At 40.0% G+C, this 16,259-nt stretch overlaps 1 protein-coding gene across 2 annotated transcripts in view; it reads right to left on the bottom strand.

Annotated features, from left to right (window-relative positions):
• Positions 1-372: 372 nt before the first annotated feature.
• LOC110956798 (metabotropic glutamate receptor 4) overlaps positions 373-16,259 on the bottom strand; it is a 192,949-nt gene continuing 177,062 nt past the window's right edge. The window contains exons 8-12 of one of the 2 annotated variants that reach the window (XM_022202512.2): positions 14,704-14,840; positions 11,774-12,709; positions 7,980-8,226; positions 6,952-6,997; positions 373-3,921 (exon numbers count right to left, since the gene is read on the bottom strand). In XM_022202512.2, the coding sequence (XP_022058204.1) occupies positions 6,960-6,997; positions 7,980-8,226; positions 11,774-12,709; positions 14,704-14,840 (1,358 nt within the window). In that variant the 3' untranslated portion in view covers positions 373-3,921; positions 6,952-6,959. The remainder of the gene's footprint in view (positions 3,922-6,951; positions 6,998-7,979; positions 8,227-11,773; positions 12,710-14,703; positions 14,841-16,259) is intronic. The other variant, XM_022202511.2, reaches the window with a different exon arrangement.

Here is a 16,259-nt window from a genome sequence, read left to right on the forward strand (position 1 = left end):
CTAATTGTGATTTTCTTACAGATTTTGCGATTTCATTTGCAATATAAGATTTTAAAATCAAACTTCAGTTCAGTATTCACTGAGCATTGCATTTCAGATGTGATGGAGTCTTGCCACATGAGACGCAAGTAAAAAGTGTAACTGTCACACAAGGAAGGCTTTGTGAATTTTAAAAACCATTGACATGACAGTTTAAACTTTAGGTCAGACATGCCGCATACAGGAACTCTTATCCTAAATTGCAGCCTGTTGCATTTTGCCCCCTATATTCTGTTTCAAATTGGTCAGCTTTAATAATAATGCCGAATACGTACTGACATTGTTTTTGTCGCGAATGAAACATGCTACCCGAAAAGAAAAAGCAACACAGCATTAGCAAAACAGTCTTTTATTAGAAATATCTTGTATAAAAATGAACATGCTCTACACATTTTTAATTTTTTTTCTATAGATAGTTCATAAATATCCAGGCACTGTAACTCTTTTTTTATCTTTCGTTTTTTTTAAATAATTCAGTACATAAAGCAGACATGATCAATCCATTTTAATAACGTACATTAACTTGCCATTTAATTTCAGTCAGCACTTACATATTCTATTTTTGTAACACAGACAAAGTGTTTTAGAAAAATAAAGAAGGGGAAAGGGGGGTTGTGGCAAATAAAAAAAGCAGTAAATTATCATATTCACAAACACAAACAATCCCACAAACAATACTTTATCAAATGATGAAAAAACAACATTTGCGGCAACACCTTAGACTTGTTGAAGCTGAGAGCTGAGAGAATCATTGATTAAACCAAAAACATTAGTTATTTATAATCCTCTGCAGTAGTTTTCCTTCTGGACATGATGCCTTTCTCTCAAATTGTTCACATGACTTGTTATGGGTTCTGACATGCAACATACAGACTTTTGCATTGCTGAGGGTAACATTTAATGAGACAAATTCCAGAGTTACTGTTTTTATGACGAATACTTCAGAGACTGGAGACAGAAATGGGGTTTACACACTTAATTTTACATTTTACACTGAGTCCTTTCTTAATTGTTTTTGAACAGAACACACCTGAAAGGTAATGGTCGCAACACAAACAACACCATGAAAGATCCAAGGAAAGAATGGCAGGAGTGGTTTAATGGGTATGAGGCACAGAATGAAGGCACTGGCCCTTATTTATCAAGCAGTTATTCAAACCTTCTCTAATCTAGAGGACTATACTTTTGTCAATAGTATTGTAAAAATCAATTAATGTAGTTATGAAGCAGTGAATATGAAACCTGTGGAAGTTTAAAGCTGTACTGAAGAATTTTTAACCACTAGGGGGCAGAGAGACGCCAAAACAAACACAGAAACCTGAGATGCTACACCGCAAATTAGCAAACAACTGCCTTCTTGCACATCCTTTATAGAGCTTTATCCTTTATCCAGCAGCTCCTGTGAGAAGGTGGGTGTTCAGCCTGCTGGATTCCAAGTCATAACCTTGCCAGCAAGTTGATTTCTCGCGATATTTGTGAGTTCACAAATCTCTCAAGAAACCATCTTGCTCCGCTCCCGCCTTCACTTTTCGTACAGCACCAAGTTGGTTCGGGCCAATCACGCAGCAGTATTCGTGTGTGGGGTGGGATAATGGGCGGGATATCCGGGTGTGACGACAACACCAAGCGCCAGTAGATCAAAACAAACCCGGCAACGGAGGACAACGATCGTGTAGATGCTGCTATTAAGCCAGTTTTAGCTGAATCTCCTATCGCTTCTTTGAAGGAAGAACAACGAGAGGCTCTTTGCGCATTTCTGGATGGTAAAGATGTTTGTGCTTTTTGACCAACGGGTTTTGGTAAGAGTTTAATCTACCAATTGGCTCCACTCGTTGTGAAGATCCAGCGATTGGCTAAAAACAAACCTGTCAGAGGCGGGACATACTGTTGCATTGTCCAATCCGTGCCTCTTTCCTCCGAACGGATTTACATGGAGCGGTCCCAGATTGATATAGTGGAGTACTATCAAGTACTACACAATTATTAATCTGGCTATTGCCAGGTTAGCCAAGTCAGTCCCTGCATGACATGCAGTCATTGTGTCTGAATACCTTTGCTGGAAACAAGTGCTTTTTTTACTCTGTTGTGGTACATTTTATATTGGGGGATTGGTGAAGACTCATCCAATTTGTGGTTTGATCAAGCAAACAAACAGGGAGGAGATCATTTACAGCATGTGTTGAAAGGTAAAATGACTCCTCATACTATGCATCTCACACTCATTTTTGAGTTTTGTTTTTTTTTTTTTTTGGCTGTTTGGTGGAGCTCAGCTTGCATCTTCTCCAAATGGGTGATGATGGTGATGATACTGAGCAGCAACATGAGCCTAATTTTGCATGAAAATGCTATTAAAACTCTCATTCATCATTTCCTTGGCAGCCTCCAAATTCCTGACCCAGAAGAGGAAAACAATTTGTGCATATAAATCTTTCGCAAGAAACACAGATTACCCATACATCTACCACACATTATGTTGTACTGTTCTATGCATTTTTACCATCCTATTTATCATATACCAGCAGGATTTAATGATAATAAATGTGGCACGACATTAGGCATTCTTTCTCCCCCTCCCAAAATCAAGCATTTCATGAAGTCTTTCATTGAGGGGCAGAACACACTTCCTCAGCTGTATCACTGTTGCTCCACTGCTGTAAGAATTCCGGATGTTGTGGACAAAATTTAGCACATTATTTTTTTTAGAAACTATGAAATACACAAGTATGGAAAATATGGATTAGATAATTACATTGATCTGTGAAGGGCTTTTCATTTTGTCGAGGGTGCAATTTTCAGTAATCTACCTGCTTGACTCCGCAAAGGCTTCAACAAGTGCACGATAAACGAGGGCCAATAAATCTGGGATGTTTCAGTATGAGTTGTCAAGTCTCCAAGTCCTGGCTGACACATATGGAATGTGATGTAAACCACAAAGATATTCCATGGCAATTTGTGTTTATTGTGGCTCCTTTTGTGTTTGTTCGCTCTTTATTTAGCAGAGGGTAACCCAGTGGGTAATGGTCCAAAATGACATCTCCACTGTGAATGACAACCATGACAAATGTTGCATTCCATAGACGTTGACAACACAGCACAGTACACGTGATGCTCCCATTAGCATGCTCTGGGACTGTACACTATTGGTTTGCCAAGAGGACGGTGTCATCATAATTATTATGAAACATTTATAAAACAACTGGGGTGACCCACTGCTTTATCTCCATGTGTTTCAGATATGGTTTGTGTAGGAATACTGAGTGTACTGTAGTAAGGCATGTACAGTCTGAAGAGTACTGCAGCTTTCGACTTCAATGATACCTGTAACCAAAAATAATTACTTTTTTTTTAACGCTGTTTCATCTTGTCAACTGCATTTGACAAAAACAGAACACTTTTCCCCTGTTTTTGTTGAAATGAGACAAAGGATTCAGCTTCAGCTCGAGAACTGAGACTGTGTGCTATACACTTCAGAAGAAAAACATACCGTAGACCCCAGCTGGTTCAGTCAGCCTGCATCTGGAAACGTCACTGATCAACGCTTGCTCGTGACTTAGAAAGGGTGGGAAGAGGAAAATTAGCTGTCCAAGCTCCTTTACATCTCCCATCTCCCTCCTGCAATCTACAAATTTTCCCATAAATTTGGCATTGAAGCCTTTACCTGATTCCCTAGAAAAATATGACATCCTTTGGAGTGACAGATTCCCATCTTTCCACCCCAGTCCTCTCTGCTGCAGCAGCTTGAAAGTTCTCCGGTGTTTCTCCTATATTCCCCAGAAGCAGGTGATTTCTCCTCAGGCAGGCCTTTGCTCCTCTTCCGCGGTTCATCTCTGTCTTAGATGGCATGGTTACTGTAGCTTATGTATGTCTGCTTTGAGGCCAACACTGCAAGTGAAGTTGTGGGACACAGAAGGAAAGTGTTAAATATGCAGTGGGTGAGATTAAAATAGGCATAGTGTGGAAATCTTCAGGAATCCAGATTGTTGGGATCCAGATTGAAATTGAAGATGTGAAGTTCTATTTCTAGATGAGTTGATTAAACAAGCACAGATGGAGGCAATCATGATAGCAGGGTGCTAATGTAAAATACTTTTGTCAGGAACATCTCCCATCATGTTCCATTTAAACTGAAATGCATAATTTGCTGAAGAGTGTCAAAATGTGACTCAAGATTCAAAATGAACTATTGGTGACCTGTGGATTTAAATTTGTCTCTAAAAATGCAATTTATTCTGGGACACAAACCATCCAACATTAAGTTCAACTGAAAATTTCTTTAATTTACAAAAGCGCTACTGTGTGAAATGTGACTTGCAGTCACAGCTTGTATTGCTTGTTGCACAGGTTGGATTGTTTATTTTTGGCTGGCTTTGTTATTGTTGGCCTAAGACTCATGGTTTTTCCTTTGCGTTGTTTAGTTTCTGTTCTTAATGTGTAAAAGTTTGTCCAGTCTTCTTTGGAGATCTACTCCCCCGTTGGACGTTAAGCTCTATTAGTTCAAGTCAGTGGCCCAAAGGATCAGCAACTGCATTATAACACATGATTCTTTGCTAAAATGTTCATGGATTGTCTACATAAAATTGGAAGGGAGAAATCAACTATGGCTTCCAGACTTTCCAACCACCAAAATTAAATTTGTTCATGTGAGCTGCTAACAGTGAGAATATAAAGTCAAGAACACTTTCAAATGGCAAAATGGCAAATCAACACTTTCTCAGTGTGATGGTAAACAAAAAGTCTAATCGATGCAATGCATTTAAAATAAGAATCAGCAGATTTTTTTTTCTTTTAATAATAATTTAGTCTCTGCTATATCAATAATTAGACTACCTCTTAATTCAAACTGGCATCTTTAGAGTGATTATTTTGTCTAACCAACCCCCAAATCCAAACGCATTCAATGTAAAATGATACAAAAAAGAGAAAACCTTGGCTTTCCAAAGGTACAAAACCAAAGATTATTTGGGATTTGTGCTTGAAATTTACATAAATGACTAACCAATTATCAAAATGGTTCAATTTTCTGCTTATTGACTAATAATTTTGTATAAATGTTAGTCGATTAATTAGTCCATTGACTAATCAGTGCAGCTCTGCAATAAAATTCAAATGATGACAAAAAATAATTGGAAAATAGCATATAATAACACTACAGAAACTTTAACACCATATCACCAAGAAATTTTTGTAATTCCGATTGATGCAGTCACAATTATTGATTTTTATCAACAGTTATATCAGGTGCATGTATGCAACTACAACATTTGTGAAATTAGAAAAATATCGTAATGTTTTCCTCGCAGCCAAGTATTTACCTTGTGAGGCAACTGGATTTCTGCAAGATTCACAAGATCACAAACAAAAAAGAAGATGGAAAAATCCATCCTGTCAGCATCAAGCTAAGTGCTTGTGGCTGATCCACAGCTGGTTTGGACCAATCTGTATCCTATGAGCTACTGCTGGCAGGTATGGCCATGTTCAGGCATGAGTTAGTCTGTGATCGATGGTGATAGGCAGATGGTTTCTCCAATCACCTGCCAAGGTTTATTTAGAGAAAAACCTGCATGTTTCTAAACAGTTTCCAAAGGATGACCTCACAAATGGTTCTGTGTAGCAAACCATCTGGCATATCCAGTTAACAGATTATACCATTAATTTGTCTCCAAAATGCATCATATAGAGTCACCAAGCATAATCATAACAGTAGTATAAAATGCAGTAGTAACCATTCAAATGCAAGTCTTTTACTCCATGCAAAGACCTGAGATTTCTGTGCACCAAGCAAAGCATGCAGCAATCAGTGTACTAGATTTTTAATTCTAGGAAGTCAGTTAGTTGTAAAATACTATCAGGGCAATGTGTGATCTGACCTGGCACTATAATTATTGTTATCAATGTTTGATAGCAGTTCCCATTATTCTTTTACATTCTTTTTGTGCTTCTTGGAATTTCACATCCGTTTCAAATAAATGAGCGATGGGCAGACCACAGTGACCATAACGAGTCCAAACTGCTGGTCAAACGTGACAGTTGTTCGTACATACAGTACCTGTGTATATGTGTGCCTTCATGCTCGTCTGCACACATATGTCTGTGTGTAAGTGTCAACACGTGTGCCATTTTTCAAAATAAGAGTCCTCAGCGTGCATGCTCAGTGGTGGTAATCACACTACCAATCTGCCAATCTGCCCACAGCAGCCTTGGCTGATTGAATATGTCAGAGGGGATGAATCCAATCAGAGGACAGCGGCAAGCCAGAGCTAGGGCAAAAGAGCTGCAGAGGAGGGGGGGTAATAGTAAACACTTCTGTATATTTGTCAGTGCCACGTTGGGTGTGTGAATCGGGGCGGTATTCTTGCCATTTCATCCAACGCATCTCTTCCAAGAGAAGCATTGATAAATGAACCTTATTTGAATATTTATGTGCTGCGAGGCCAAGATAAAGAATAGATGGTCCAGAAAGAATTGGAGCTGGCAGACCCATCTGTCTTTTCCTGTTCCCTTTTATTGTTGTTGTTGTCCCATTACCACAAATTCCCTTCTTTTGTCAACGGTGAAACAAATTAGAAGGGACATATGGCTATCGCTTGTGTCCTGCACTCAGGCAGAGTGGTGTCATCTTCTCAAATTTACAGACTTTACCATGCTGATTGGCCATACCACAGCATCACACACTAACATTGTCCGTCCAACTTAATGTGTGTTGGTCAAGGGGTGGATTTGTGAGTGTGTGATTACTGCCTTGTGTCATTCAGGGTGCTATTTTTTATTTATTTTTTTTAGTTGGGGCAGCCGGGATGCTTTGTGCATAATATAGGCAGGCACGAGTGTTGTGGTGAACATTAGAAGAAATTAACAGGAAAAAATGTGGTCACAGATAATAAAAAGGGCAAAGTCATTTTCTAATCAGGTTACCTGAGAGTCTAAAGTCCCTCACAAGGATCCCCTCCCTCAACACAGTCTGATACATAAGCACAAAGAGCAGTTGTTAGATACACAGTTCAAACCAGAGGGTGAGAATCAACACCCATAAATTGGCTCTATAATTATATAAAGATGCAACAACTCCATTGTGAGGCAGGGGGAAAAAAAAGCCATACATGCAAGTGTGGGCGCAGGATTCTTAGTCCTAATACACACATCATTGTATACTGTTCAGCTTGTCAGAGTATAAAATCAGGACCTTCAGTAATCAGAACATGTGGGGTTGCTTGATTAGAATTAAGCCTGCCCCCACACAGGGACTGCCTACTCGTACACTTTATCTCGGTGATTGAAATATCCTCCATTCTAACACTGAGCTACCCTTCTTTTCGTCCCTTTCAAAATCAGAGTCGTGTGGGCACCCTGTCACACCTCCTGATTCACAAATCCACTACGGTGCGAGTTAGGGAATAGTAAAGTGAATAGAATAGAACTATTTAGCTCTTCCTTGTTTCAAAATGCAGGATAATCCCGCTGAGACAGGAAATGCTTCCAGTCTATGTTGAATTTCATACTGGATAGGTGGAACATGAAACATTTCTTTATGAGGGGATCTTTGCTGATCTATTATACGCATTAGCTTGGCGTTTATTAAGAAGATGATTCCCTGAATAATGAGAAGTTCAGGAAGCGTTCACAACTATTCAAACTAGCGGATAATAAGACATCATTCTTATCAGCTCTAAATATTCACAAAGCTCTGTGTGTCACTTAAAAAATCTGGCATATTTGGCCCTGAAATCACACCTTAATTTTGAACATGCTCATGTAATAGTTACTCATTCCCCACACTGCTAAAGTACAAAATCAATCACAATTCAAAATTTTCAATTCAATTTTTGACATGTGTTCTAGAACTGCTGGAGCTTTCCTCAGAAATATGCATGTGAAATCAGCTGTCATTTTTGTTGTTTCTGTCTGTCTTTTCTCTTTATTGAAAAATGAGACGTGGTACCAACCTTGTGTTTCAAGACTTTCACATAGTTCAGACTTGGCCTCTCCGTTGGGCCTCAGGCTGCCTTTGGGGTTGAACTTGTTGGACATAGTGGCTGCAGTGACCACAGCCTTCAGGCTGCGTTTGCGCTTGGGTACGTTCTGCTCTGGATGGAAGAGAACCACGTAGACCTTGGGCATGTAGAGCATTCCCAGAGAGACCGACGCACTGAGGCTGACAGAGATGGTCAGGGTTGTGGTCTGGATGTACATCTGTAATATAGAAATGACAGTAGAGATGAAAATATAATTATTAGTTGAGGATACACAGAGTGATGGGAGGTGAAGTCTCGGGTCAAGCTGAGCAAACAATACTAAGAATTGTGCCTCTCAGAATCTGCACAGTTTCAGAACAAAGTATCCATCTTACATTGAAAAAAACAAGTTTTCCATGTACTACTAACACTAAATGACTATACTAAAGGATATTTCTTGTAAATTACATCTTCTTATGTATAAACACACAACCTTGAACTACACACAATCAAATATCTGCCACATAATTAGACACACTGATGGCACACAGCACCTTTTTATTCATTTTCTTTGAGTTCTTGTCTTTCTTGAGCTTTCCTGTCATCGCGGTGCTTGTTTATTTATGATATACATCTAATAGACGTGCCCCCTGATGGGTGTCTATGTAGTCTGTGTATAGATGTTTCTACCCTGAGGTTTTAGACGACAGCGTAAGGATTGTGTGTTCTCTGAATCTAGTGACAGCTGCAACTCACAGCTGGGTAGCAGATATACAGCTACGGGCAAAAACGAGGGAGCGGAGAGAAACATCCTACAGCATAGCAAAAGTGTGTGCAAGTAATTTTTCATTTATGATAATCATCCCACAACTCATACACAATCCATCTTTGATTTGTTTACGTGGGAAATGTGATGAGTCGGAGCAGGGGGCTGCAAATATGTAATGAGCAGATCACATTTGACATTTATACTTGCGTATGAAGTGTATCTTATGTCCAGTAAAAGTGAACATGACCGAATAAAGACGACGTATGGAAAATTGTTTGAAATTGTAGTTTCTTAAATATATATTTAAAACCAAAACCAGACCAAAGAAACGCTTGTTTCACAGCGATTCTGCTCTGTCTTTTTTCAGCACTGCAGCGATAAAAGCATTAATTAGAGGAAAAAGGGTAAGCAGAGAACAGCTGACTTTGCCTCTTCTCTGAAGTTGATGAGCACAAAGCGACGAGTGTACAGTGGAAACACAGCTGGGAGAAGTTTTTCAAAGAAATTTGCCTGAGGTTTTGTCTGACATTACATTTGGAGACATCAGAAATAACTGAGCTGCTTGACATGAGAATAGCCAACAGGGCTCCGAACCACGTCAGCTGTTATAGATGATGTTTTCCAACATGCAGTGGTAACATATGTTGCTTGTATGTGAACTTGTACAGCATTTGTATGATTCAAGGGTGTTTACAGAGTTCTACAAACCTTACAGTGCCATGAGCGTCAGAGTTTGAAGTAACACTCAGTGTCGCTCTCACAAGATGGCATTAAAAAATACATCATTACATTTGACTGTCTGAGTAGCATCTCTTGAGCTTTGTGAGTGTTTTTGTTTACCAAGGCCTGGTATTCATTGACTACGATCTATGTTGATGGAATAAGTAAAATCTAAAGGGGAGCTTTTCAGAATTTAAACCCCCTAAAGCGGTGTCAGTTTAGAAAAAAAATAGATGTCAGCGGAAGATGGAACCGATACAGCCTTGTGTTCTATCATACTGCAAAAAGCACATGGGAATTCCTTGGTGATAGAGGGGGAGTTTTGTAATCTCCTGAGAAGATTACACGTGGCCTGGGGTGAGTTTGGAACAATATTGCCAGCCCCCTGGAGTACAGAGTGGAGTCACTCTGTGAGGGCAGCCAAGACCCTTGTCCACTTCCATCGGCCTTGGTGACATAAATTTTCTCTGACATGTTGAAATGATTGCCAATCTGCTCCATCGGCACAGTGTAGGAACAGGACTGAGGACAGAAACCGTTATGAAGTTCTTTAAAGCAGATTTCCCTCTTTTTGTCATTCCTTGTCCAGACAGTGCTGTTACTACTGAAGCATGTAAACAGTAACGCACTTTCACGGCACACTTTGACGTTGGGTTTTTGAATATAGAGGAAATTAAACAGAAACGAAAAGAGGTTTTGATGTGAGAGCAGTGACAATGATACTATTCCCACTATGACAAGTCAAAATTGCTGATGGGTAAAAGTTTTAATTTAGTTCAGTTTCAAAACATCACATAAGGCTACAATTTCTTTGCATTATAATACTTCAAAGTAAAGGGTCAGATCATAGCAAAACAAAGAAAATCTTACTTGAATTAGTACCGGTAACTGTATAATGACTTTTCTGAATAAAATGAATATTTTTTGGATATTCTTATTCAACAGAAAATAAATCAGACTTAAAAGTTTGTAAAAACAATGCTTAATTAATAAATGGAACACAGCTCTTCTGGGAATATAAATATCATTAATTGCTTCTCTGCAAGGCAGAGAATAGAACATTTGCAGCTGCTTATTCAACCCTGATAGCGTGTGATTCATTTTGTGGTGTAGATAATGTGACCTTCAGTGTTTGTGATGGCAACACAACAAGTCTTTGATTTAGTGATATTGGGATCTAATGCAATCCATTCAAAGCAGGTTATACATGTCCTCTTTAATGATGGAGATATGGGTTAAATTACAGAAACTATTTGTATCTCGGCTCCTTCATAACTGGATGAGTTTACATACATGTAGTGTTACTAACTGTTGGCCACAAAGAGGGAAATTATGCTAATGGAAGCCATAAAAATGTGTAATTTAGAAGACTAATAGCTTCCAAACATTTCTATGAGAACCCCAAAATTTTCTTGTCATCACTGATTTACTTCAACCGTATTTTATTTAAACTGAGAATACAGAGCGTGTCCTTTCCTCAAGAAGCTGTTTGCAGACTTTTATCCACTAAACTCAAGGTGTTACTATCACTTGTATCAAATGTCCATGGACACGTATCCACTATATAACACAAACTCTGTCAATTTGTTGACAATCTAGAGGCTGCTATTAAATGCATTACTGTGCAGCACCACAGAATTCCCACACTAAGGCTTCTATTGCAGAAATATCACTATTTTGACTTGTTCCACTCTCTGTTTTTTCAATGTACACCTATGTTGCGCAACTTCAAAATTAGCACTTGTGAGAAGTAATTTGTGATTCACTTTCAACTGACAAGACACGCCAACAGCCACAGTAATTTTATGCTACTTCACAAACATGCGTTGTCTATTTCTGTGTGCATGAATGTGCAGTGATTGACTACTCGGTATGTTCACCCAGTGAGGCTGAATCAAACGCGCACACAGAAACACAGTTAAAGAAAACCAATCCAAGCGAAATTGTGGTGAATGAAGAATCCACACAAGCTGACTCTAAGAGTCTTGTAATCCCCACATTGGAGCACAAAGCCCATCAGCTCATGATGAATAGCGGCATCATCCACACACACAAGAGGTTGATTCGATACAATAAACATAATTTGAGAGGCCATTTTCTTCTTAATGAAGCATAGAGAAAATATAAAAGAACTCTTAAAGGGAAACTGACATGTCACATGAACAAATGAATTTAGAGGGCTTTCTGCCATTGTGCTCTTTGTAGCTTTTGCGACTGTAAAAGCACTTGACAAACTGGGAGTTGTCATCTTTTATTTCATACAGTACTTTCACCACATTTCAAATGGAACGTTTACCTTTTCTGCCGATTGCGAGGTTCCAAAGAAGATGGGGATGAAGGCCAGCCACACAATGCAGGTGGTGTACATGGTGAAGCCGATGGGTTTGGCCTCGTTGAACGTCTCGGGAACGCCTCTTGTCTTGATGGCGTAAACCGTGCAGGTGACCATCAGCAGCATGCTATAACCCAGCAGACAGATGAGAGACAGGTCTGATATATCGCATTTCAAAACACCTCGGGCCATTTCAGGATTGGCTGTGCGCTGGTCCTCGTAGTCGATGATTGCTTGCGATGGGTCGACACCAAACCAGATGCACACTCCGAGGAGCTGCACTGATATCAGGCTGAATGTGATGACTAGCTGGGAGGCCGGGGAGATAAATCGAGGGGCACTGACTGACATCTTGCCCTGCTCGAAAATTCTGTAGATCCGATTAGTCTTGGTAAGCAGTGCTGCATAGCTTATACTCATACCGAGGCCCAGGAAAATCCTTCGCAGGGAGCATATCACCACATCGGGAGCGGAGATCATGAGGAAAGTGGTAGCATAGCAGAGAAAGATACCTGTCAGCAGCACATAGCTCAGTTCTCGACCTGATGCCTTAACAATGGGTGTGTCGTTGTAGCGTACAAAGGTGGCGACGACTAACAGGGTGGCCATAATCCCCAAGACGGCGATGAGGACAGGGATGACTGCCCACGGGGAGCTCCACTCCAGCTTGACAATGGGAATGGGAACGCAGCCAGTATGGTTCTCGTTGGGCCTCAAATCAAAGCGACACATCTTGCAGGTGTAAGTGTCTGCCTGATACTGGTAGCCGTCACAATTCTCACAGTGCCAGCAACATGGAATTCCCTTCACAGTCTTCTTGCGCTGGCCTGGACGGCAGGGTTGGCTGCATATAGAGGAAGGGACTTCTTGTGTTCCACCAGGCCACTGCATCTCATTGGTCTGAGGGGGAAAGAAGAAGAAGAAAAAAGACTCTGTATTTGTGTCTGCACAGGATATGTATCAGCCTTGTTTTTTAGGCTGTTGTCCTTTGAGCAAGAGTGCATTTTAAGGTCTATATCACTGTACTGATGACATGTAACAACAATGATTGTATATTCGGCTTTTTCCAAAATGCGCTTGAACTCAACACTGGGCATGAACACCTCCTGTGGTGACATAGACGGAGCACCAGAGTTGCTGCTGCTACTCTGCTAATGTGCTGTGTCTGTGCGGGCATGATGTATCTCTCCACAATAACACTGTTTTACTCATAGGCACACATATACTGTCATCCGTCTTCTTCATTATACGCCATCTGGACAGTGTCATAATCTGAATTAAATAGCTCTTTTAAAATAGATTACAAAAAAATTTAAGGGTCAGTCTAGCAAGAAAATTGACACGAGTAACTACATATTGTTTCACCAGTTAGATATTAATCAATGCACCACACACCGCATGAGGACACAATTCAATTAACAGATGGTAGATTAGTTTACACGCGCAGAAGTGGATGATAGAATGAACAAACTGCAAATGGGATATTCGCCACATGAAAGCAGCAGTCTTTTTTTTTTTTTTATCTAGACATCACCGTGTAAACGCATCAAATCTTAGCCCAACAGGAAATGACTTTGCTCTTTAATTACACCCAAGGAATGTTGCATTTAACGTGAGGAAAGACGAGCAAAGGGAGTCGAGCTGCGTAGCACTGCAGTCTCAACACAGTGCAGTGCAGCATCATGTGCCTGTGCTATTACACTGACATCATTTTTTAGTACAGCACAGTTTGCTTAAGATGCCTTATTAAGAGGAATGGGGTGTGGAAATAGATGGAGAATATTCAATTATTTAAATAAACATCTGGATAGTTTAGATGATTGGTTTTTCTGTCTAAAAAAGAAATTCCACATGGTGCTCTGGGTGTTCCTTGGAGAGTAACCCGGGCAAGTCGATCTGTGTGCAGCAGTAGCTCAAGGCCTTGATGTCTGCAGTAATCCAATACCATACCTACAGTGTGTGCATCAACAAAATATGAACACCTGGGGGCTCATGTATATTGCATAGCTACAAAAATGATGCATACACATTTCTATGCAAAGTTTAGTATTTAGCACAAAGTAGTTTTGATCTAAACATATGCAACACTGCAGATTGTGCACTCTAGGCAAATGGAAATGTTGAAGAGGAAACTGGTGATACTGTATCTAGTAATGATGGCAAATGTCAAAATAAGGTTAATGCAATAAGAGGCTTTTTACTCCATTATGGACCTACTCATATCAGCATAATTGCGAGTGGAAATGCTGCGGACGATACTGTGCAACACACTCGGTACTGACCTACAGCATCTGTCAGCCTCTCTTTCTTTGCAAATTGTGAAGCCAAACAGGAAAAGGATGATTCATTGATATTATTCTGTTGACTGTTGCCCTACTATAAAGCCTGACGTAAGCAAAATATGTTCAGCAAATTCTTTGATACCACTGCAAGGTGAAGATGCATAAATGAATCTCTACAGCGTGTTGCAACACTACACATGCTAGATGTAATGGTTGCAAGTTAAGAGGCTGCTTTGGCTCTATTAAAGTAGATGAAACTCGAATGAGAATATAAATTCTGAGACTACATTGGCTTCTAAATAATGGATGTCTTACTTTAGGGCAATTTTCTTTTTCCAATTCCTCCGTTCAGTAGTTTTCATAGTTATGGCACTGATCTGAACAGTTGGAGAAGCTACGGATTGTGGTTTCAGTGTAATGTATCGTTTTTACTTTTTCTCAAGACTAATTGAGCTGAATTAGCGATGAAACTTTAAATATGAGATGTCTAATGAATTATTTTCTTGGTTAATTGTCCAAATTTGACACAACAATCTGTCACTCGTATTACCAGAAGACTCAAGCATGGAAATCTTCTAGACACACTTTATCAAATGCATAAAATCTTCATACGTCTAAGTGGAGCTGATCTGTCCAGTGACCAATGATCTTGTACTCTGTGGTGTTATTGGTGATCTGGTATTGGTAGATTTCATAGCGGCCAGGAGCATCTCCATTCACATTGAAGACCACCGGGGTGCCAGCGATCCCTAGGGAAGATAGATAGATAGACAGATAGATGGATAGATACTTTATTAATCCCAATGGAAATTCAAGTGTTCAGCAGCTTACATACAACAACATAAAATAAAAAAAAGAGAAACGTTACTTCGGTTTTGAAGGACAGACTGTGACTCAATGTCAGTGTTAAGCAGTACAGTAAAAACTCAAGGTCTTCTTGCCCTGAGACCAAATGAGCTTGCAAGGGGACTTGAAGCCAGTGCCGTTATAGTGTTAATGATGGGAGCGAAATAGATGTTGACAGGCATGTTGTCCTGGTCCTTTGAGGAGGGCCAGGGCTGCTGTCTGTTCATGTTCCCATATCATTTCACACTCCTTCATTCTGCTTATTGCCCCATTGCCTGTTTTCCGCAAGGTCTCCACTCAGAGTGCTAACGAACGACAGCACTGATTTTGATTACCACTCTGAGGTCTCTCTCATGACTCCGCTTCCCATCTCTGAGCCAACCTCCAATCCCCTCTCGAGCTCCATAACTTGTTGTAAAATTGCACTGTGAGGGAACGAGGATGCAAAGATTTAGTGATGAGAGCTTCTCTTAGGAAAGGAGCAATCTTTATTTGAGCCGACCGCATTTGCTTTGCCTTCTTTGATGCAATCATCTGCTACTCAGCATTACATTGAAGTGGAAAGCACAAGTATACTCTTTTAACTTGCAGCAACAGAAAAAGGATGTACACCATGTCCAAGCACTTGACTGCATTAGAGAGAGAGTTGATCATATTCCGCTAGTATTGATTGTGTTCTGTCATAAGAAAAAAGGGAATTATTTAGCTGTTAGTGTTTTGTTCTCCTTAATAGGTCACAGTATTGATTGTTGATTGTGGTTTGAAGCTATGAGTCAGAGTAGGAAACCTGTGAGTCATTCTTTGAGGCCAGATGTATTTTTGCTCTTCTGCAGATTTGTCAAAAGTCTCATCAACAATCTATAGGAGTTAATTGCATTAGTATCATCCTGATGAATTATCCGGAGGGCACGTCGGAGACAACAGCAGGCAGTATTATCAATTATGAAGATTTTCTTGCCCATCTCAGCAGCAGAAGGAATTGAGTGGGATGTATGTTTCTGCTAATTTGATTGCTGCAATTGATTAGTTTCACCTCTTCACTTGCAAAAAGATGCTGTGGTTTTCATGCAGAGGCAGCAAATATTAACAAGATGCTTGTTTAATAACCAGGTCAGATCTCTGAGGAAAGACCTTGTCAATACCTTGAGAACTGAATTAACTGTGCTGTTGTGGTACTGGAGGAAGTTTGTGCATGAGGCAGTGTGTGGGTGCTGTATTAGCATGCGGTTTCAGAGGAGTGGGACACAAATGTATGAACATGAATACCATTTACTCATTGCAGTTGTGACAGTGGTTGTTAAACTGAACATTGTCTGCACTAC

The sequence above is a fragment of the Acanthochromis polyacanthus genome, chromosome 6, assembly GCF_021347895.1.
Source record: "Acanthochromis polyacanthus isolate Apoly-LR-REF ecotype Palm Island chromosome 6, KAUST_Apoly_ChrSc, whole genome shotgun sequence".
NCBI lineage: Eukaryota > Metazoa > Chordata > Actinopteri > Pomacentridae > Acanthochromis > Acanthochromis polyacanthus.